Source organism: Bos taurus, chromosome 14 (assembly GCF_002263795.3).
Source record: "Bos taurus isolate L1 Dominette 01449 registration number 42190680 breed Hereford chromosome 14, ARS-UCD2.0, whole genome shotgun sequence".
Taxonomy (NCBI): Eukaryota; Metazoa; Chordata; class Mammalia; order Artiodactyla; family Bovidae; genus Bos; species Bos taurus.
Window position 1 is genome coordinate 1409381 of NC_037341.1, and position 23230 is coordinate 1432610.

The following is a 23230-nucleotide window of genomic DNA, read 5'->3' on the forward strand; positions in this document are numbered from 1 at the left end:
ATTTTCCAGGCAAAAGTACTGAAGTGGGTGCCATTGCCTTCTCCAATTGGAACCAGTTAGAATAGGGAAAAAGAGTCCAGAATGGTGGTGGCTAAAAGATAAGGAAGAGAAAAGCCCGAGAAAATAGAACAAAGGAAGGTCCGAGGACTGGAGTGAGGACCTCAGGTAAAACAAACACTCCTGGCTGGCCCAATTTACATAGGACAGGCCCGGGGGAGAGAAAGAGGAGCCAAAGCTTTCCACCACCACCCCCCATGCCGCCCCCGCGCTCTGGGGTGCTCTTCTGTTTGCATCTCTAGGTCGACATGCCCTCACGCCTCGAAGATGGATTTTCCTGCTATTATCTAAATAAAATAGAGCTGTAACACTGAGCTGTAACACTGATTTGTCTAAGAGCTATAACACGGTCCATTCAAGACCTGAGAGCTATAACACGGTCTGTCTAAGACCTGAGAGCTATGACATGCAGAGGAGAGCTTTAATGTCCATCACTCCAAATCTTTGTTGTGACAAGACAGAACCGAGGAGCATATACTCGCACGACAGCCCCATCACTTCACAGCACATAGATGGGGAAACAATGGAAATAGTGACAGACATTATTTTCTCAGGCTCCAAATTCACTGCAGATGGTGACTGCAGCCATGAAATTAGAAGATGCTGGCTGTAGCTATGCGTTCCGGGAAACAAACTCACTCAGAAGGACAATGCAGGTAGTGGAGTGCAGTTTATTACACCGGTGGGTCCAAGGCAGTCTCCTCTTAGCCAAGGACCCCGACCAGTTTTTTGTGAAAACCTTATATACCCTAAGTGTACGTGCCCAAACCTACCTCTCCAAATTCCCTGAAACTAGTCTGAACAAAGGAAAAGAAAGATACAATCAATGTTAACCCGTGATTCATTTGCCTAAAGCCTAGGTAGTTAACAGTGGACAATTATCAATAGGCCTGTGGTCATATCCCAATTAACATAATGGAATTTACCACTTTGTTCTGATATAGAGATAATTAGCATATTCTTTTAGACAATGGAGAGTCCAAGTACAAGTCCTGAGGCTCTTTTATCCGGGGGTCTGGTTTTCCATTGGTATACCATTTCTATAGACACCGGGCACAAAGTTCAGAGTCCATTGAGAGGGTGACCATGCGTGTAGCCTAATGTTCACAGCCTGGCCTAAGATGGAGTCCAGCTATGTCTGCTTCCTTCTTCATTCCCCTCTCTTGATGCTCTTAACTCATATTATGAGCATCATTCATAAGGATATATTGAATACATTGTAAAATCCAGGATCCACAAAGCAGAACTATCAAGGCAACTATAACAATGGTAAATATAGTTTTCCACCAATCGCCCTTCACCCAAGATAGGACCGAAGTCCAGAAAGGAATGTTTTCATTTGACATTGCTTTTACCTGGTTTTTCATGTCATCTAAAGCAGTTGATACATTGTCAGATAAGTCAGGAATGCATACACAACATTCAACCTTAATTATAGCCTAGGTCCCTCCTTGAGGAGCTGTGAGTATGTCCAAAGCCATTCTATTTTGAATTACTGCTTTTCTTATTTGGATTTGCTCTTCATTTAAGGCTTGGATGGCTTTTGTTCTATCTAGGAGGGCCTGTTTTGTGAAATTAGTCAAGGCCTCTACTTTAATCATAATATCTGTTGTCCTAATAGAGGGTATGAATAAGGCAGCAATATACTCATACCATTGAAACACAGATCTTGTCCACCTAGCATGTAAATAAGGTAGATTTACCAGGGGTTGTTGTAGGTTAGGCTTTTGTTACACTGGCATTTATATCAAATGTAACCCTATGACCCGAGTCTATTGACTGTAGGTCTGGCTTACACCCAGAGAGCAAGGAGAGGTTATGATTGTGTCCCAGAGAAGAGCAGAGTGGTTTAAAATCTCCTTGGCGGAGCGGTGACAGCCACCAGGGAAGTCCATCCATCACAGACAGAGGCATAACCCCACACAACAGTGGAGGTATTGTGGAAGTTGGCGTAGGAATGTGCTCGTTGATGAGGCCAAGCAGCAGGAGTTGATTGTGTGGCTTCATCCTGAAGGGGCTCATCCAGGATCTTTTTTTTCCTTCTTATTAAGGATGGTCTTCGTCTTTCGAGGGTCAGCGGGGTCCCTCTGTGCAGTCCACTCAGCGTTTTTGGGTCTGCGTGGTATGTTCTCTTCAGCCTCGTGTGATGGATCCACGGGGCAATACCTGCAACTTTAACTGCAGTAGGGGTAGTTAGAATAACATAAAGGCCCTTTCACCAAGGGGCTAGTAAATCATGTTTCCAATCTTTGACCCATACTTGGTCATCAAGCCACTAATCTCATGAATCTGTTCCCCAAGGGGGAACAGCACCCTTTCTTGTACAAACTTAGTTACCCAATTTATTACCTTAACCACTTCCGTCTTCTGTGAAATCCTATCCCCCCTTACCTGAGGCAAATTTGTTGACACCTCTTTTATTATGGGAGGGGGCCTCCCATTCACAGTTTCGTATGGAGAATAGCCTTGGGACCGTGGGGTCATCCTGAGTCTGAGCAGAGCCCTTGGAAGCAAGTCCACCCAGGAGCAATCAGTTTCTATGATCCACTTGGAGAGTCTCTTTAAGTGTCCGGTTGGTTCATTCCACCGTCTCAGAACTCTGGGCCTATATGCAATGTGCAGTTTCCATTTTACGTTTAAACTTTTGTTTACTTGTACTACTGCTGCTGCTGCTGCTAAGTCGCTTCAGTCGTGTCCGACTCTGTGCGACCCCATAGATGGCAGTCCACCAGGCTCCCCCGACCCTGGGATTCTCCAGGCAAGAACACTGGAGTGGGTTGCCATTTCCTTCTCCAATGCATGAAAATGAAAAGTGAAAGTGAAGTCGCTCAGTCATGTCCGACCCTCAGTGACCCCATGGAGTCAGCTACAAAAGCCAGGCCATTGTCTGATCCAATACTGGTAGGAAATCCAAATCTGGGAACTATTTCGCTAAGCAGGCACTGGGCTACTTCTGATGTCCTTTCAGTCCAAATACGAAAAGCTCCTACCCATCCCAAAAATGTACATACCACAACCAGCAGGCAATGGTAGTGTCGGTGAGGTTTCATTTCGGTGAAGTCCACTCCCAGGTGTTCAAAGGGCAGCGTGCCTTTCAGCTGAATACCCGGAGGTTTTTGTCTGTGCCGAGAGGCAGCATTGACCTGTAGGCAGGCGGCATGGCCTAGGTGGGTCGCTTGGTGTGTTTGGCTTACCAGAGTGTGTGCCAGCTCCTCCGGGACCAATAATTTGCCACTTGGCAATTCCTACCATCCCTTTTCAGTCTGGATGGCCCCTTCTGCTTTGGCTAACCTGACAGCCACTGTCCTTGTTTTATCAGGCTAGTGCCATCAGTATACAGGACCCAACTAGGGTCTGGACCCTTGTGTTCTTCTTTAAAACAAACCCCAGATACCTTACCTCCTCCTTGTAGATCTGTGCCTTCTTCTTTGACACCCAGTAACCCACTCCAGTGTTATTACCTGGAGAATCCCAAGGACGGGTGAGCCTGGTGGGCTGCTGTCTATGGGGTCGCACAGAGTCGGATACAACTGAAGTGACTTAGCAGCAGCAGCAACCTGCTTCCATCAGCAGCTGGAGCAGTGTTTTTGTCCCTTCCCAACATTTTTCCTTGGTCTTGGCAGCCAGCAGCAGGTCATCCACGTATTGTAGGAGCCAAGATCCATACTCTTTTGGATGGAATGAGTTCAGGTCAGAAGCCAAGGCTTCCCCAAAGATGGCTGGGGAGTTCTTAAACCCTTGTGGGGGAGTCCAGGTGAGCTATTGTTTGGTGCCCCCGACTGGATCTTCCCATTCAAAGGCAAAGATGGGCTGGGGCAAGGTGTAAGCAGAAGAAGGCGTCCTTGAGGTCTAGGCGAGTATAAACTTTAGTCCTTGGTGGGAGGAGGCTAAGTAAGGTGTAGGGGTTTGGAACAGTGGGGTGTAAAGTCACAGTAGCCTGGTTGACTCGCCTGAGATCCTGTACAGGCCTATAGTCCTGTCCTCCTTCCTTTCTGACTGGCAGGATCGGAGTATTCCAAGCTGACTGGCACTCTACTAGAATGCCCACTTGTTTCAATCTATTGATGTGGGGTAGTATGCTGGCCCAGGCCTCTATCGGTAGCGGGTACTGGCGCTTTCTAACCGGGATGGTGCCTAGTTTGAGTTCTACTTTCACTGGGGCTTGATGTTTAGCCAGCCTCGGGGGAGGGGGGGGGTGTCTTCCGCCCAGACCTCAAGGAATAATTGAGTTAGTTCTCTATCATGCTCTTCCGGCCCACCCAGTTCTTCCCTTGGAAGCTCATGCAACCTCCACTCATCTTGGGGTGGTACTGAGAGAGCAAATAAGTCACAGTGTTCATCCGGAAGGTGGGCCTCTCCTCAGGGGAGAAAGTCACTTGTGCTCCTAGTTTGGAGAGCAAGTCTCTTCCCAACAGGCGTACTGGGCACCCAGGAATGTAGAGGAATTCATGAATCACTTGGTGCCCCTCCCGCCCCCGCCATATGACATTTTCTGGGCTGGCAAACCGATTTAATCATCTCTTCTCCCGATACCCCAGTTACAGCAGTAGTCTTTGCGGACAGTGGTGCCACGGGTTTTGTTACTACCGACAGTTCTGCTCCTGTATCCACCATGAAGTCAATGTTTTGGTCCCCCACTTTCAAGGTTACCATGGGCTCTCGGGGACGGCAGCCCTATTTACTTTCCAAGTCAGCAAGCCCCACAGCTGCGGGAGCTTCCTTCCTTGCCTTAGGGCATTCATTCTTCCAGTGGGCAAAACCTCAGCACCAGGCACACTGGTTTGGCTGTAACGGGGCCCAGGGCCTCCGTTGGGACCGGTTGAAGGACTGTCCTGTCCCTGGGGCAGAGGAGGTTTTCCAGAGGGCCCGAGATTGACTTTCCCAGAGCAGCAGCTAGCATTGCAAATCTCTTGTGTGTTCTCTTTTGTTCCCTCTGGCTCTCTGGCAGAGCGCAGGCTCTGCTTAATTCCAAGGTCTCCCTCCCCTGCCTGTCAGTACTCACCGGGAGAGGAGGGTATAACTTGGGCGGCTCGGCTGGAGCCGGATCCTGGAAGTGTTGATCAGAGGCTTCTGCCACCAGGATCGGAGTCCGCCGAGGTGGAGGCTCTACGACCTCTAGGAGAGCTGGCGGAGGAGCCGCGGCTGCTGCAGGAACTTCACCTGGCCCTGGATTGGGCATTAAGGTGGCCTCCGGTCCTGGTGGAGCACAGGGCCCGTGGGTGCGTCCAGTACGGGGGAGAGGCAGGTCATCCTTGTCCAAATCCTGCCAGATCCCAGAGGGAGAAGGGGGATCGGCGTGTCTTCACCTGCCAGTCAGCAAGGCCGAACCAGAACACCATGTGGTCCACGACTATTTCTCCCTTAAAGTCCGTTCTGCCTTGGTGGTCTTGATCAGGTGCGGATGAAAACATAGATGGGTTAAATATCCCATGTCCCAGGCCGTCTCCGGAAAAGCCAATTCATGCTCACTTATGTATCCCCCTCCTTCTAGCCTGAGAATTCCGAGGGGGTCAAGAATTTCACAGCAGACGGGACACGTCCTGCGGGAGGGCAGAATATGAGCATACAAGGAAAAGTTTCCTATTCTAAAAATCCCCTGGCTATCGCTGGTAATAATTTTCCCTGAGATGGCGTGGACACACCTCCTAAATTACCTTTGCAAATTCCCTTCCTAAGCCCTAGCACACTCGTGGCCCTGTGTACCAAGCAATCGCCCTCTGCCTATTCCAGGTCCCTGTGGGTCCGTGCTCCTTCTAGTCCCTCCCAGGGGGGTGATCAGGCCCCCTCTTCCACCCTGCCGGGTGGGTTCCTCCTCACCTGAGTGCTCAGTTTCCCTGCTGCCATCCACTACCTGCTAACGTGAAAGGTCCGGCCGTTGAGATCCAGAATCCTTCCAGAAGGGCGAGGCGTCTTCCCCCCTCTAGAAGATTCAAGCTGCAAGGCCTCAGAATAGTCTCAAATGGGACTTGTCTCCTCAAAGTGAGGAGTTTCCCGGCCAATGCACCAAATGTTGTAGCCATGCGTTCCGGGAAACAAACTCACTCAGAAGGACAATGCAAATGGTGGAGTGCAGTTTATCACACCAGCGGGCCCAAGGCAGAATCTCCTCTTAGCCAAGGACCCCGACCAGTTTTTGTGAAAATCTTATATACCCTAAGTGTACGTGCCCAAACCCACCTCCCCAAATTCCTTGAAACTAGTCTGGACAAGGTTAAAGAGAGATACGATCAAAGTTAACCCATGATTCATGTGTCACAAGACTAGATAAAGAGTGGACATTTACCAATAGGCCTGTGGTCATATCCCAATAAACATAATGGAATTTACCACTTTGTTCTGTTACAGAGATAATTAGGATATTTTTAGGCAACAGAGAGTCCAAGTACAAGTCCTGAGGCTCTTTTATCCGGGGGTCTGGTTTTCCATTGGTATGCCATTTCTTTTTTTCTTTTTTAAAATTTTATTTATTTATTGGCCACACTGCGCAACATGTGGGATCTTAGCTCCCGGACCTGGGATCAAACCTGTGCCGCCTGCACTGGAAGCCCAGACGCCTAGCCCCCGGACCACCAGGCGAGTCCCTGGCATGCCATTTCTATAGACACCGGGCACAAAGTTCAGAGTCCATTGGGAGGGTGACCATGCGTGTAGCCTAATGTTCGCAGCCTGGCCTAAGATGGAGTCCAGATCTGTCTGTTTCCTCCTTCACTATGGCCAACCTAGACAGCATATTAAAAAGCAGCGACATTACTTCGATGGACCTTCGGGCTAACCCATGTCCCAGCAGCTCCCATACCTAGCGCACCCCTCATCCGCACTTGGCACCCAGACCTTAAATGCGTTCCTCCCCAGGACTGTCACAGGTTTCTCCAGGGGGCTGTCCTCCCACAGTGCACCCTCTGCTCAGGTTTCTTGTTGTTCAGTCCCTCAGTCGTGTGCGACTCTTTGAGACCCCATGGACTGCAGCACCGCAGGCTTCCTTGTCCATCACCAACTCCTGGAGCCGGCTCGAGCTCATGTGCACTGAGTTGGTGATGCCATCCAACCATCTCATCCTCTGTCGTCTCCTTCTCCTCCTGCCTTCAGTCCTTCCAAGCATCAGGGTCTTTTCTGCTGAGGTTATTTCCTTTTTGTTCAGGGGTCCTAGAAAGTGCCCGTGGTCGGGGCTCAGAGAGGGGAGTCCCACTATGCTGTGGCTCAGTCACCAGCCCAGGGGACGGTCTGGTGTGTCCCACCCTGCCTGCACCAGACCGAGGGGAGCCAGGCAGGGACCAGAGGAACTCTGAAAGCTAGGGCAGAGCAAAGGCAGGTCCAGCCATAGCTGCTGGACATCCAGGGTCATGAGACAGCCCGCGAGTGAGAGGCCCTAGCCAGTGGGTTGGGCCCTTGGAAGTCACAGGTGAGCAGCAGCAAGGCAATGCAGGTGATGCTAAGATTGGGGAGGAGGGGGCGCCGAGTCCTCCCTGGCTTGGGCCGTGGGCACCAAACAGGCATAATGGGAGGAAGCCAGATGCTGGGCAGGACTGTCCGCCTCCCTGGGCCAGCGGGTTCAGGACTCCCTGGGAGGGGCAGGCGAGGGGGCGGGGCCGGACCGGACGGAGCTGAGTTTGGCCGCAGGGAAACGCAGGCATCACACGGGTTCCTGGGCGCTGAGACTGGGGAATCTGGACACCCGACCAGAGTGTGCCTGGACTGGACAGCGCTGCGCCTGGGCAGATGCCGGTGGGGGTGGGGTGGCGGAGAGAGAGTCCTGAGCAGAGCACGAGAGATGCCCCCCTTTCCCCTCCCCTCCCCTTCCGCTCCTGGGGCTCCCTTGCCCCTCCCCTTCCCACCTGCCCTCTCTCGGGCTGTGGGAAATGGAAACTCAAAGCCCTGTGCTCCTCCTCCCGCCCCTGCCCCGCCCAGCCCCACGCAGCCTCCCTCTGCTCCTGCAGAGTCTGGGCTACCTAGCCTCCCCCAACACAGGGGAGGGGCAGCAGGAATCTAGAGAACCGTCAGCTGCTCCCAGGAGGTCTCCAAGGGTCACAGTCACCAGGAGGCTTCGAGGCTCTGAGCCCTGCTTTTCATCTCGCTGTGTAGTTGTGGGTAGAGTAATAACAGACTATTATCACCTGCAAAATAGTCTGCACAGAGATGAAAGCTGAGGTTAGCATGCGTGGGAATAGAGCATTGGTTACACAGCTGTCCTTCCACTGCCGTCTGCCCCTGGGCTCCCGGTGTCCCCTGACTGTGATGGTCACGTCCAGCTGGGCATCTTCCTCTGGCCTGGCCTGTGTTTCAGGACTCAGTCGAGTGTGGGGTCTTCAGTGCAGAAAGAATCCAGCGGGAGGCAGAGGGACAGGAAGGGCAAAGGCTTGTTAGTGTGGGCCACTGGGCGGGGCACTGCCATCAGAGCTGGGTGGGCTACATTGTTTATAATGTAGAAGAAGTTGGGAAGGGAAAAAAGACCATCTTCTTACTCATTCTTGAGTAGATGTCAAACTTTCCTCATCAGCTCCTCCTCCACATCTGGCAGGGAAGTCTTCTTGTTTCTACATCGTTGAACTGGGATTGTCCTGGTGCTATGGAAATGTGCAAAAAGGCCAAAAAGGCGGTCACTGTCAACTACAAATTGGCACTTGCCGTCTCCAAGGATTGAAGCATGTGCTGCTGCGGCTGCTGACCTCCAGCACTCCCTGAAGGAGTTTACATTGGAGATCAAGAATGAGGCATTCTGTACCCTCGGGAAATTGGCACTTCTTCAGTAAGATGTTTTCAGGAGCTGATATTATCAACCCAATTCTTGCATCTCCTCATATCTGGAAAAGCACTAAATTCCCTTATGGTGACATCTGCTTCTCATGACTAGCGAAACCTGCAAAAATATGTGCTTGATTGCAGGAACTCCCTTTCACCAAAATCACATATATATTGATCTTTCCCCACCTGCCTCTTTGGAGCAGTCTCTCAGAGCTCTCTGAGGTGCTGTCTCCTGGGGTGCAGTCCTCATTTTGCCCCAAATAAAACTTCACTTGAAACTCTCACGTTGCGCATTGTTTTAAAGTCGATTTAACAGGATGTGAGTCTCATTTCACCATTGTTTGGGGACATGCCTTGTGTTTCTGTTGTGTGGTTTTTTGCTAAGCAAGCCTGCTTTCTTGAGTGATCATTAACTTACAGAGGTCTCCCATACTTTTTCCTTTACTTATGACCCCTTAGTGGGAGTAACTATTTAATCACCTGCTTCATTTCTTCACTCTGTCCCTGTCACCACCACTGCCCAGCCTTGCTGGTCTCAAAACAGGAGGGAAGTGGGCAGGGCACAAGCTTTAAAAGGATGATATAGCCCAAAGTGAAAGTGTTAGTCGCTCAGTCGTGTCGGACTCTTTGGGACCCTGTGGACTGTAGCCCACTAGACTCCTCTGCCCATGGGATTCTCCAGGCAAGAATGCAGGAGTGGGTTGCCATACCCTTCTCCAGGGGATCTTCCTAACCCAAGGATAGAACCTGAATCTCTTACATCTCCTGCATTGGCAAGTGGGTTGTTTACCACTAGTGGGACCTGGGAAGCCCTACAGAACTCAAAGACATATTATCATGTATTTCCCCCGAGGAGGAACCAGGACCCTGTATTTGTATGTGTATTATCACTGCACTCTTGTTTGCCTGCTTTTCCTCTGTCCCAGCATCCCTTTGTCCCCTGAAGATCACTGATTACTGACCATGTTCAAGGACAAGCGCTGTGGCCAGGCTTAGATCACAAAATGGCTTTTCTTATGTCAGGAAAGCCATTCCTGACTCTTTCTCCAGGGACTCCCTAACCTACCTGCTTACACAGTTTCAGTCTTTTTCTGGGACTTTGCTGAGGACTCTATCCTGGGAGATGGCCTCTCAGTAGCTCTGAGGAAATGTTCTGAAAAGGTAGAGGAGAAGTAGGATCTACATGAATTTTTTTGATTGGTAAATACAGGTAGTCAAGTGTTGTTGTTCAGTCACTCAGTCGTGTCTGACTGTTTGCAACCCACGGACTGTAGACCGCCAGGCTCCTCTGTCCATCGGATGCTCCAGGCAAGCACAGTGGAGTGGGCTGCCATTGCCTTTTACGTATACCTACTAGCAGGCTGCTAATTAGAGAAAGGAAATGTCTCAAAACTCGGAGAGTGGCACCAGGCCCCTCACCCACAACGTGCATTGAGATAACATTGCCACCAGGTGAGTCATCCCGGGCCATTAAACGATTGATACGAATCTTGAAGAAAGGCAGATTTCCATACAAATATATGGTTTCATTAACATAGATTAGGAGAACATTTGTATGAGTAAAACATACTGGTTTGTTGAGTCATTATTGGTTCTGAGTCTTAGGTGGAACTGATTCGAAGAGAGTCTAGGGTAAATACATAGTTTATTAACATAGCTTAACATAGCTTAAGGAAAACATTTCCATAAGAAAAAGCATTGGTTAGCTCAAGGTTTGAGAAAAGTTCAGTTCAGTTGGAACCAGGTATCATCATGGCAACACAGAATTTAAAAATAAACCCCCTTTTAATTTTGTACAGAGAAGGGAAAAATTGACACTTGTGGTTTGTTTCCTCCTGCTGCTTAAGAGAGAGATGAAAATGTCTGACACTTGGGGCCTATTTCCTCCAGGCCCCCGGACTTCCTGCCTGTGACCCTCACACCCGTCCTTCACTATCTCCCGGAGCTCATCCAATGAGTCGGTGATGCCATCCAACCATCTCGTCCTCTGTCATCCCCTTTTCCTGCCCTCAATCTTTCCCAGCATTAGGGGCCTCCCCAACGAGTCGGCTCTTCGCACCAGGTAGCTTACAGCTAACCACAAAAGACAGACATCTCATGTTAATGATTTTAGTGCTTTCTATGTATGGGAAGTAGCACAAGCTGGAATCAAGATTGCCGGGAGAAATATCAATAACCTCAGGTATGCAGATGACACTACCCTTATGGCAGAAAGTAAAGAGGAACTAAAAAGCCTCTTGATGAAAGTGAAAGTGGAGAGTGAAAAAGTTGGCTTAAAGCTCAACATTCAGAAAACGAAGATCATGGCATCCGGTCCCATCACTTCATGGGAAATAGATGGGGAAACAGTGGAAACAGTGTCAGACTTTATTTTTTTGGGCTCCAAAATCACTGCAGATGGTGACTGCAGCCATGAAATTAAAAGACGCTTACTCCTTGGAAGGAAAGTTATGACCAACCTAGATAGCGTATTCAAAAACAGAGACATTACTTTGCCAACAAAGGTCCGTCTAGCCAAGGCTATGGTTTTTCCAGTGGTCATGTATGGATGTGAGAGTTGGACTGTGAAGAAGGCTGAGCCCGAAGAATTGATGCTTTTGAACTGTGGTGTTGGAGAAGACTCTTGAGAGTCCCTTGGACTGCAAGGAGATCCAACCAGTCCATTCTGAAGGAGATCAGCCCTGGGATTTCTTTGGAAGGAATGATGCTAAAGCTGAAACTCCAGTACTTTGGCCACCTCATGTGAAGAGTTGACTCATTGGAAGACTCTGATGCTGGGAGGGATTGGGGGCAGGAGGAGAAGGGGACGACAGAGGATAAGATGGCTGGATGGCATCACTGACTTGATGGACGTGAGTCTGGGTGAACTCCAGGAGTTGGTGATGGACAGGCAGGCCTTGTGTGCTGTGATTCATGGGGTCGCAAAGACTCGGACACTACTGAGCGACTGAACTGAACTGATGTATGGGAAGATGCAAGAATTGGGGGTCATTGAAATTTTTCTTTAGACCCACATCTCAGCTATCTAGGGGCGCACGTCCAAAACACAGAAGGCTTCTTCCTGTTCTCCCCACTGGATGGCTGCAATGGGCTGCAATTTAATCCTTGTGGAACTGGACTCGTGGGGAGCAGTATTCTGGTTTTGCTTTTTTTTTGGCCGCACCGCGTAGCATGTGAAATCTTGGTTCCCCAACCAAGGATCAAACCCATGCCCCTTGCAGTCATGTGCAGTCTCCACCACTGAACCACCAGGGAAGTCCTTGAGCTTTCTGCTTTTAGGACTCAGGACTCCAGGGGTAACCAGCATTCCTGGAGGACACTCTGATTTTTTCTCCTTTGTTTCTTGTTTTGGTTTTTAATGCTGGTCTGACCCCTAAATGAATCTCAATATTTTTATCACCCCAGTCTCGACCAGACTGCTGTAATGTGCTTCTAGATCCTTCCACAATACATAGGCTGGGCCTGGATCTCCTTCCCCTCCCCATCCTGCTGGACCACCCCGATTTCTCAGGGCAGACTCCTCCTGCCCTTCCCTGGAGCTCTATCATCGCCTTGGTGCTCAACCTCAAGTGTTGGCTGGAGTCTTCCTTGGTGGCAACGAGGACACTGCCCTCGTGGGCGTCATAGGGCCCGTCTGTGCTGAGCTGCTCACCTGCCCCTGTGACCAGGGCCCAGGACATGGGCCAGAATCCGAGCCCTGCAGTGACCACTGCCCTGCCCTGCTGCACAGTGGTCCTTGGACTTTGGACCCAAGCACATAGGAGCTTCTGGCCGGCCCAGGCCAAGCTCTGCTGCGCTCACTCCCGCCACCCTGCAGTCCTGGATCCACTGCTCCTGGGCCACCAGCCTAATCAAAGAATCCCCTTGGCTTAGAACTCAGGCCCCACTGCAGACCCTGGAGGTCCAAGGCTGGCCGAAGACCACAGTGGGGCTTGCCGGGGAGTAGGCATGAGCAGGGAGGGCTGCCGCCCAGGGAGCAGCACCTCAACCCTTCTGCAGGGGAGTCCCTCCCACACGCCCTTGGGACAGGGGCCTTGCTCCCCCTTACTCAGCTCCTGTGTGCCTCCCCCCACCCGTCCATGCTGTGTGTCCTTTGCAGCCCGACTGGCCCAGATAGCCCTGCCCAAGTCCCAGAAAGTGCGGGGCTGTCTCCTCCCTTCCAATCCCATCCCTCCCTTTGCAGGGTCCTGCCTCCTACCTAGAACTGGGCTACCACCTCCCTTGCCCTGCCCCAGTCTCCCTGTCCACTCCAGTCCTGTCCTGAGGATCAAATGATCCCACCCAGCTGAGGGCAGCTAGCTGTGAACTTGGGTGACCCGGCTCCCCCAGGGCCTCCAAGTGGGCTTCAGGGTGGGGCCCCATCACAGGGAACCGTCAGATCCCTCTACACCTGAGGCTCTGGAGCTCTGCTGCCCCCCTCACTAGGACCCCGACGGGAGGGGTGGTCTCAGGCTGAGGGCCACAGCAGAGCCAGAAAAGGTGGAAACATGTTTATTTGAGGCAGCGAAGCAGCAGGAGTGTGGGGTGGAGGGAGGGGGTGGGCAGCTGTGGGATCTGGGGCAGGAACAGATTCCTGGGTCAGTAGCCTAGACCTGGGAACAGGGGAAGCCGTCTCCCCAAAGGCCACCCTCTAAGTGAGTGAAATACAAGGACATGTGCAGAGATACCAGGGACTGGGGCTCTGTGCTGGTGCTTGGGGCTCCAGACACGCTTCTGACCCCCACCCCTCCCCCAAACACACTCACACACGCCCAGCTGGGCACATGGACCACACACCTGTCTACACGGCACATCTTCTGCACTTGGGGGCAGGGAGGGCCTGGGATTAGGAGCCCCCTCTCAGCATGTCCCTGGGACTCGGTTCTGACTCCCGAATCCTCAGGCTCCGTTCCCAGGTCCCCGTGGCAAGGCTGACCTGGAGGTAGGGGGAGCTGACAGGTGTGGGTACAGGGGGCCAGGCCTGCCTGTGGGGACCCAGGGCTGAGAAGGTGGGACTAGCAGGGTGAGGAGTCAGAGGCGGCGGCTTTGAGATCCTCTTGGGTCTGGGCTTTCCTTCCTTCCTGAGTTTTGGGAGCCGGGGCTGGGCAGTCAGGGTCCAAACCGCAGCAGAGCCACCAGCAGGCTGAGCAGGAGCCCCAGGCCCAGCACCAGGGTGCTGGCCCGAGGCCCGCGGCCCGCCGCGCTGATGTTGCACAGGAAGCTCTGGCAGCAGGACGTATCCATGGACGCCACGCCGAAGTTGAGGCTTGTGGAGCCGCAGATCGGGGAGCAGAACTTGTACAGGGAGTAGCCCAAGTCCACCACGTTCTCTGTGCCACCAGAAACGAGACTGTGAGTGGAGGAGGGGTCGGGGGGCTTGGGGGTGAGCCTGGCCACCCAGCACCCACACTCACTGAGGCCAGCGGATGCAGAGACCGTCACACAGTAACTGTCGGTGTTGGAGCAGATGGTCGGCTTCAGGCAATACCAGTTGCTTTGCACATTCTGGCAGGTGAAGCACACCAGGGAGTGGGCTGCAGGGGAGGGATGCAGTCTCATGCCGGGGAGTCCTCCGGTGCCCCCTCCCGGCCCCGACCCAGAGGCTTGAGGACACCCCCTCTTGCGCAGGCACTGATGGGGCCCCTGTGGTACGTGGGGCCCAGGCTGGAGACCTGGAAGGACGAGGACACCAGACCCCGGCCCTGGAGGGGTTCCAGCAATGTCCAAGTGTCGGGGCAGGGGAGGCAGTGAGTGGCACCAGTGACACGGCCACGGCCAGCTTGGAGGCCCGGGGCCCGGGGCACCTCACCTCGCTCCACGCCCAGGAGGGCAGCCAGCAGCAACGGCAGAAAGACCTTCATTCTGGAGGGACAGGCGTCTGGCTGGGCTCTCAGGAAGCTGCAGTCAGCCTTGTTCCAATGAGATGGCGTGCTGGGGGGCGGGCCTTGCTTCTCCCAATGGGGTCCGAGCTGTTGGTCCTGGGGGAACAGTTGGCAACCCCACTTTGTAGATGGGGGGGTGGGAGGTGCCAGAAACAAGGCCAGAGTGCAGATGGTCTTTCTGCTCCATTCTGAACCCACCTCTCACTCAGCGCAGACTCCTGGCTGAGACCCTTCCCCAAGTCTGTGGCACTTGTTGCTGGGGGAGGAGGGCTAGAGGTCAGATAAGGGAACTCATTAGGGTTTTCAGAATCTCCCAGAAAGGCAGGCCAAGGGAGTGGGCCCTGCCTGTGGACCTGGCAGCGTGGGTGAGACAGGCTAGGACCTGGGATCCTCTACCAGAATGCTTGCACCTGGACAAACGTCCCAGTGAGCAACACAATACAAAGAAACTGTAAGTGACTAAAAATAACAATGCCTATGCACACCTTGGGCAAAAGGATACAAGAAGTCACAAACAAACTACATTTTTGAGGTGCTGGGAGAACAAGCAGGGCGGTGCTCAGGACCCCCCCACAGCACCACTGAGCAGTGGGACCGACCACCTAAACTACACCTCCAGCTTCCCTCCACAGACCCGCCCCTGTTGTCTCTCCATTTCAGGACGGAAGCAGCTCCTCTCCAGGAGTGGGTGAGGGTACCTGCTTCTTGCTTTTGCTTCCTTGTGCTGCAGTTTCAGCACCTATAAAGGCTTGTTTGGAATTTTCGTCTGGTCTCTTATCAATTTCTCGAGTTCTGTGCTGGGGGAGCCTGTTCAGGGCTCTCCCATTTGTCCAGGGGCAGCACTGAAGACAAGGACCCCAGAAGCATCTGCTGCTCTTGGTGGCTGGAGGGGGGCTCAGGGGGACCCAGCAGTGTGCCACCAGTCACCCCAGTGGGAATAGGCCCAGGCTCAGGCGGACGGGGGTGAGCCCCTGGGGGCTGGCCAGAACACTCCTTTGGGCAAAGATCCTTAGCAGGGGGTGGAGAAAGCTCTCAGAATGCGACCAGCTGGGGTTCTGGACTTCTGTTTCAGGCATGGTGTGGGAGGAGCAGTCTGGTGCTTTCTGCAGGGGAGAGCTGTGGGTGGGGGAGGGCACTAGTTCCTAGGCACTGGGAGGAAGGAGAATGCCAAGGAGAAGACAGATTTTGGGAGGGGCTGGCGAAGACCCGGAGAATGGGCTTCAGGTCTCTCATGCCCAGCTCTGGGCAAGGCCTGACGTCCTGGGGCACAGAGAAGGAGCCGCAGATGTCCAAGAACAGCGCCAAGCCCCCCTGGGGCCTGTGCCCGGATGCAGGCAGTTCAGGGAGGAAGGAGTCTCGGTCTCCTCCTCCATAAAGTGAGAATCCCGCCGGAGGAGCTCCGAGCGGTCCTGAAGGAAGTTCTGGTGCCCACAGCCGCCGGCCCCGGCTGGCACGGCCAGCATCATCACTGACTGCTGCCAGGTTCCTCCTCCCCGCAAGCAGGCTGAGTCCAGGCATTGGACACTAACGCATCCACACTAGTGGGGTCAAGCGGAAGGGAGCCCTGAGAGGAGCCAGTGGGTTTGGGGGGGGTGGGGTTCGGCCAATCGCGGACTGTGCACTTCTCTGCCAGGCGCACGGACCGGGCTGACCTCTGGCGAAGCCTGGCACTCTGAGCCGGCAAGAGAGGTAGGAGCTGGTCCTGGGCCCCAGGGAAGGAAGGGCGGCCCAGCGCAGGGAGTGGGCTCCTAGGCATCTCCAGTGCTTGCATAATTTATGCCAAGCAAGGTGCTTTCACCTCTTCCAGTGGCAGGCTCCCGTCCCGTGGTCACCCTCCGGGGCTATTAACTCTCTCCTTCCTGCCAGCCGCCAAGATCCCAGCTCTCTCAAGTCTGGAAGGCTGACTCTCCCCAGTTTCCACGTGAGGGGTCGTGGGGGAACCTAGAGTTGGGCGATGGGCCCCCGGCGCCTGCGCAACCCTGGACTACCCAGCCCCGGAGGGCGCCCGCTGCAGTCTCCGTGCTCTCCCGCCTTCGTCCATCGGAAATATTGGGGAGGGCCGGGGAGCGGGGAGGCCAGGCGGGCAGGCGAGCCCTGGGGCCGGGCTGCTCGCAACCCCGACCCCCAGCCTCCCTCCCGCAGGTTCCTCCCGCCTGCCCAGCGCCCCACTCGCCCGCTCCCCCTCCGCGCCGGGGAGGGCCCCATACCCGCGCCTACGCCCGCCGGGGTCGGCCGGGCCCTAACTTACCGCCAGCGGACGCAGGTCCCCGGCCTGGCGGCGCAGCCCAAACTGCCCAGGAGCGGGAGCCCGCAGCAGCCCTCAGTCCCGGCCGGAGAGGCGGCGCTCGAGCGCGAGAGGCGCGGCTTGCGGCCCAGGCCCCGCCCGCCGGCCCCGCTCCCCAGCGCAGCGCCAGCCGCCGCGGTTCAGTCTGGTCCCCCGGGGAGGGGGCGGGGGCGTTGCGCGCACTCCCGGCAGCCCGGGCAGGGGTGGGGGAGGCCCACAGGTGGCCCGACACTTTTCCGGTGGAACACGGGGGAGGGGAGGCGGCCAAGGAGGCCGAGGCGGCGGTGCCCAGAACCCCTTTTTCAGAGTCGGGTGCGGGCGGCCAGGAGGCTGATAGGAGGCCTTCCCCGCGCCGGCCGTCAGCCGTCCCATGGTGGGGGGAGGTGACAGGATGAGGATCCAGGGGTGGAGGAGGGGGTTTCGGGGCGGTGGTTGTGCACCACAGTGCGGACCGGCTGGAGATCCCGGCCGCACCGGCGTCTAAACCCTCCGCCCGGGAGGACTCATGAGCCTCCTGGGTGCTCCGCTGCAGCCGGCTGGGGTGGGTTGGGTCCCAAAGCCAGCCAAACCTGACCCTCCCAGCGGAGCCCAGAGGCCCCCGGCCATCCTTAGTGAAGCGGGCTCTCCTGGGTTTGGCGTCACTGGCTTTCTGGTGTTCTGTCTCCGGTGCCATTAACTGCCTTTCCTTCAACAACCGTTCATGGAGCATCCCCGGTGTGCGGCTCTGGCCTGGCCTGACGCCTCCCGGGCCTGTGAGCCAGGCCAGCTTCTGCCGTTGCCCCCGCCCTGCTCCTGCTTGTCCCTGGTGGGGATGGAGACCCGAACCGCCTGCCTGCCTGCACTGGGGCTGCCAGGTGGAGCCTCCCCAGGAGTCATACTTCTTACTTTCGCAGCACATTTCCTGTTGGAGCTGTTTTGTTTTTTTTTTTTTTTCCTTGCACCCTTTCTGGGTGACGTTTGTGGTGACGGGGTTGGGGGGTGGGGGTAGGGCACAGGAGAAGTGTCTTCTTAACCATACATCCGCGGAGAGAGATGGCAAGAGGGAGGGGCTGAGGCAGGATGGCAGGGTGGTCAGGATGGGGCAGGGTGGGAAGAGGGACCCTGTAAGAGCGGCCCAGTCCTCTGGGCAGGGCCGGGGTACCCTGGGCACCATGTGATTATGCGTGGATGTGAGTGTATGTGATTGTCTGGTGAGTGGGCTGTGTGTGCAGAGTTCTGCCGGGGATCCGCTTCTTCTGTGGTCTTCTGTGATGTCCAGGTGACAGGAGAGTGGGACGGATCAACTTGGAGAGGCTTCTGGGGCTTTTTCCTTAGACGCTGAAGGTGAGGCGCTGTGTGTCCTGAGATGTCACAGTTCAGGTGTGATGCCATCCTTGGGAACTACACAGTGCTGGGGCCCAGGGACATGCTGTAGGCCGTGGCTCTTGGTTAGTTTCCTTCTGGGCCTCAGGTCTGGGGAGCAGGGACTGCACCAGCTCTGGCCACACTCAACATAACCTGAAAACTGAGGCCAAGAGGCCAGCTGGTTCCCTTGAGCTTGATGCTTGGTTTCAGCCTACACTCCAGTCGGACTTGTCTGATAGGGTGGGGGTGGGGTGGCCTAATTAGCCTGCTGCACTCAGAAGGCCATGCCCTTGAACCCATGGCAGTTCTGGGTCTATATCCAGGCCCGGTATCCATAGGCTTGGTATAGCCAGGCTCATCAACCAAACTTATGCCAGGGGGCTTTCCTAAAGGCTCATCCACCCCTGGGAGGGTGGGTGGGGGTGACTCAGGCTCCCTCTTTCAACCTCTTGCTCTGGGGACTTGCTGCTTGCCCACCTGACACCTGCTGGAGTGGCCGGGTGTGTGTTTCCTGCTTCTGCGTCTAGACATTCTGAGAATACATCCGCCTTTCTCTCTGCTTCCCCTCTCCCCTCCCTCCTGTGGACTTACAGGATATTCACAACCTGAAAGTTGAGAATTCTGTTTTATTTGGCAGGAAGCCTGGGTGTCTGCATCTCAAGTAACCCTGAGAGAACTCCACCAAGGTGGCGAGGGGTGTGTGCCATGTTATATAGAAATTTGCAACAAAGGGCAGGTAGTCTGAACTTCAAAAGATTATTTTTAATTAAAGAAAAGCAGATATTCCAAGTTAAGGAATTTAGCTCTTTTCTATGTATGTAGTTGTTATTGTTCAGTTGCTAGGTGTGTCTGACTCTGTGACCCCATGGACTGCAGTATGCCAGACTTTCCTGTCCTTCACTGTCTCCCGGAGTTTGCTCAGACTCACGTCCATTCAGTCGGTAATGCCATCCAACCATCTCATCCTTTGTCATCCCCTTCTCCTCCTGCCTTCAATCTTTCCCAGCATCAGGGTCTTTTCCAATGAGTTGGCTCTTCGCATCAGGTGGCCAAAGTACTAGAGCTTCAGCTTCAGTATCAGTCCTTCCAATGAATATTCAGGGTTGATTTCCTGTAGAATTGACTGGTTTGATCTCCTTTCAGCCCAAGGGACTCTCAAGAGTCTTCTTCAGCGTCTCAGCTTGAAACCATCAGTTCTAGGTGCTCAGCCTTCTTTATGGTCCAGCTCTCACATCTGTGCATGACTACTGGGAAAACCATAGCTTTGACTATACAGACCTTTGTCGGCAAAGTGGATGTCTCTGCTTTTTAATATGGTGTCTGTTTGTCATAGTTTTCCCTGCAAGGAACAAGCGTCTTTTAATTTCATGGCTGCAGTCACTGTCCACAGTGATTTTGGAGTCCAAGAAAATAAAATCTGCCAGTGTTTTCCATTTTCCCCCCCTTCTATTTGCCAGATGGTGACTGCAGCCATGAAATTAAAAGAACTTGCTCCTTAGAAAAAAAGCTATGACAAACCTAGACAGCGTATTAATAAGCAGAGACATTGTTTGCTGACAAAGGTACGTCTAGTCAAAGCTCTGGTTTTTCTAGTAGTCATGTATGGATGTGAGAATTGGACCATAAAGAAGTCTGAGCACTGAAGAATTGATGCTTTTGAACTGTGGTGTTGGAGAAGACTCTTGAGAGTCCTTTGGACTGCAAAGAGATCAAACTAGTCAATTCTAAAAGAAATCAGTCCTGAATTTTCATTGGAAGGACTGACGCTGAAGCTGAAGCTCCAGTACTTGGGCCACCTGGTTCGAAGAGCCGACTCATTAGAAAAGACCCTAATCCTGGGAAAGATTGAAGGCAGGAGGAGAAACGGATGACAGAGGATGAGATGGTTGGATGGCATCACAGACTCAGTGGACATGAGTTTGAGCAGGTTCTGTGAGATGGTGAAGGTGAATGAAGCCTGACATGCTGCAGTCCATGGGGTTGCAAAGAGTCAAACACGACTGAGTGACTGAGCAACAAAGTTTACCATGAAATGATGGGACTGGATGCCATGATCCTAGTTTTCTAATGTTCAGTTTTAAGCCAGCTTTTTCATTCTCCTTTTTCACCCTCCTCAAGAGGTTCTTTAGTTCTTCTTCACTTTCTACCCTTTGGGTGGTGTTATCTGCCTATCTAAGGTTGTTGATATTTCTCCTGGAAGTTTTGATTCCAGCTTGTGATTCATCCAGCCCAGCATTTTGCATGATATAATCTGCATAGGAATTAAATAAGCAGGGTGACAATATGTACTCTGCTTATGTGCCATGATGTACTCTTTTCCCAATTTTGAACCAGTCCATTGTTCCATGTTTGGTTCTGATTGTTGCTTCTTGACCTGCATACACGTTTCTCAGGAGGTAGGTAAGGTGGTCTGGTATTCCCATCTCTTGAAGAATTTCCCACAGTTTGTTGTCATCCACACAATCACAGGCTTTAGCACAGTCAGTGAAGCAGAAGTAAATATTTTTCTGTAATTTTCTTGCTTTTTCTATGATCCAGTGGATGTTGCCAATTTGATATCTGGTTCTTCTGCCTTTTCTAAATCCAGCTTGTATATCTGGAATTTCTCAGTTCAGGTACTGCTGAAGCCTAGCTTGAAGGATTTTGAGCATTATCTTGCTAGCGTGTGAAATGAGTGCAATTGTTTCGTAGTTTGAACATTCTTTGGCATTACCCTTCTTTGGGATTGGAATGAAAACTGACCTTTTCCAGTCCTGTGGCCTCTGTTGAGTTTTCCAAATTCGCTGGCATATTAAGTGCAGCACTTCCACAGCATCATCTTTTAGGATTTTAAATAGCTCAGTTGGAATTCCATTACTTCCACTAGCTTTGTTTGTAGTAATGGTTCCTAAGGCCCACTTGACTTCCCACTCCAGTATGTCTGGCTCTAACGAGTGACCACATCATCATGGTTATCTGGGTCATTAAGACCTTTTTTGCCCACCAGAAACTCTTGGAGGGCACAAACAAAACCTTGTGTGCACCAGGACCCAGGAAATGAAGCACTGACCCCCACAAGAGACTGAGCCAGATATGCAGATGATATCAACCTAATGGCAGAAAGTAAGAAGAACTAAAGAGCCTGTTGATGAAGGGGAAAGAGGAGAGTGAGAAAGCTGGCTTAAAACTCAAAATTAAAAAACTGAAATCTTGGTATCTAGTTCCATCACTTCATGGAAAAAGTAGAAGTAATGACAGACTTTATTTTCTTGGGCTCCAAAATCACTGCAGATGGTGACGCCATGACATTTAAAAATGCTTGCTCCTTGGAAGGAAAGCTTTGACAGCACAGCATATTAAATACCTAGACAGCGTATTAAAAAGCAGAGACATCACTTTGCCAACAAAGGGCCATACGGTCAAGCTAGTTTTTCCAGTAGTCATCTATGGATGTGAGAGTTGGACCATAAAGAAGGCTTAGCTGAAGAATTGATGCTTTTGAACTTTGATACTGGAGAAGACTCTTGAGAGTCCCTTGGACTGCAAGGAGATCAAACCAGTCAATCCTAAAGGAAATCAACCCTGAAATTTCACTGGAAGGTCTGATGCTGAAGCTTAAGCTCCAATACTTTGGCCACCTATGCCAAGAGCCGACTCATTGGAAAAGACCCTGGTGCTGGGAAAGATTGAGGGCAGGAGAAGGGAACAACAGAGGATGAGATGGTTGGGTGGTATCACTGACTCAATAGACATGAGTTTGAAAGTCTGGGAGTTAGTGAAGGACAGGGAAGCTTGACGTGCTGTAGTTCATGGGGTTGCAAAGAGTCAGATGTGACTTAGCAACTGAACACCACCACCACCACCAACTAGGTACTTGCAAGTATGAGCTCCATATATATTGTACATTACTCTGGCTGAGATGTTGATTAGTCAGAGGTTGATTTTCTGCTGCCTCGTGTTTTGTTTTTGAGAGACTCTGTTTCACATTTCATGTTGAATTTGTCAGGGATAAAATTACTTGTGAGATTATGGGCCTGTGTGCTGCTTGTGAGCTTGATTCTTCCAGGGGTCACCCCAGAGGCCTTGTAGCTCATCTTACGTGTCTCAGAGTCTATCTCTGGCAGTCTAAGACCACCATGGTTGCTCAAATTGCTGAATGAATGGCCTGTTCTTATTTGCAGCCCCAGGGCGAATTAATGAGTGGCTTTGCCTGTGTGACCACTGCATGTTTTGAGGACTCAGTCTTCACCCCCATAAATTTCTCAGTCACCTGGGAAAACCTCAACCGGCAGGGGAAGAGTGTTGTCCCTTTTCTTCAGAGCAAAGCTCTCATGGAATATCTTTACTTTTATCCCAACAAATTCTGTTAAGGCAGATGAATTGAGGAAAAGCATCGGATCAGGCCCAACTACTCAGCATAGACTTTTCAGCCTCCTACAATGGAGCAAACTCGGTTTCTTTCAACAGAGCCCTTTATATTCCTTGGTAAACTCAACAGAGCAGGGCAGGTAATTGCTGTAGCCCACCAAACAAAACTCAGGATCATCAATCAGTACGGGAGGTCTGAGAACCAGGAGAGACTCTGTCCATCTGTCTGGACCTTGAGGAGGCCGATGGGTACAGGGGGCCTCTGCTGACCCCAAGGCTCCAGCTCCTCTTGGAGTTCAGGCGGAGGAGAGGAGTCTCCTCTGGGTCCCTTTGTTGTCACCAAAACTGTTGACTAAAAAATAGTCACAACATGAAAGTAGAGAGTTATTTTATTTGGTGGGAATGTTAGGACTTCAAGTCCAGGGGGCAGTTTCTTAGGGCTACAGTAAAGGGATAAGTAGATGCTATGCTATGCTAAGTCGCTTCAGTCGTGTCCGACTCTGTGCGACCCCATAGACGGCAGCCCACCAGGCTCCCCCGTCCCTGGGATTCTCCAGGCAAGAACAGTGGAGTGGGTTTCCATTTCCTTCTCCAATGC

General features: G+C 52.5%; 1 protein-coding gene and 2 long non-coding RNA genes across 4 annotated transcripts in view; 1 reads left to right on the forward strand and 2 right to left on the reverse strand.

The window, feature by feature from the left end:
- Positions 1-708: 708 nt before the first annotated feature.
- Positions 709-8568, reverse strand: LOC104973964 (uncharacterized). Of its 2 annotated transcripts, none has more exons than XR_009490416.1 (2): positions 5060-8568; positions 709-2235 (listed from the first exon to the last, which is right to left on the reverse strand). It is a non-coding gene; the product is annotated as an uncharacterized lncRNA (long non-coding RNA). The 2 variants fall into 2 exon arrangements; XR_009490417.1 differs by having other exon boundaries at positions 2449-8568.
- Positions 8569-13271: 4703 nt separating this feature from the next.
- Positions 13272-16976, reverse strand: LY6E (lymphocyte antigen 6 family member E). The gene is made up of 4 exons (NM_001046070.1): positions 16906-16976; positions 14585-14753; positions 14190-14309; positions 13272-14105 (listed from the first exon to the last, which is right to left on the reverse strand). The coding sequence occupies exons 2-4, from the start codon at positions 14634-14636 to the stop codon at positions 13885-13887; spliced, it is 393 nt and encodes a 130-aa protein (NP_001039535.1). The 5' UTR covers positions 14637-14753; positions 16906-16976; the 3' UTR covers positions 13272-13884.
- The window catches only part of LOC132342168 (uncharacterized), a 54896-nt gene continuing 46599 nt past the window's right edge, over positions 14934-23230 (forward strand). The window contains exon 1 of the long non-coding RNA XR_009490418.1: positions 14934-16346. This is a non-coding gene — a long non-coding RNA (uncharacterized lncRNA). The remainder of the gene's footprint in view (positions 16347-23230) is intronic.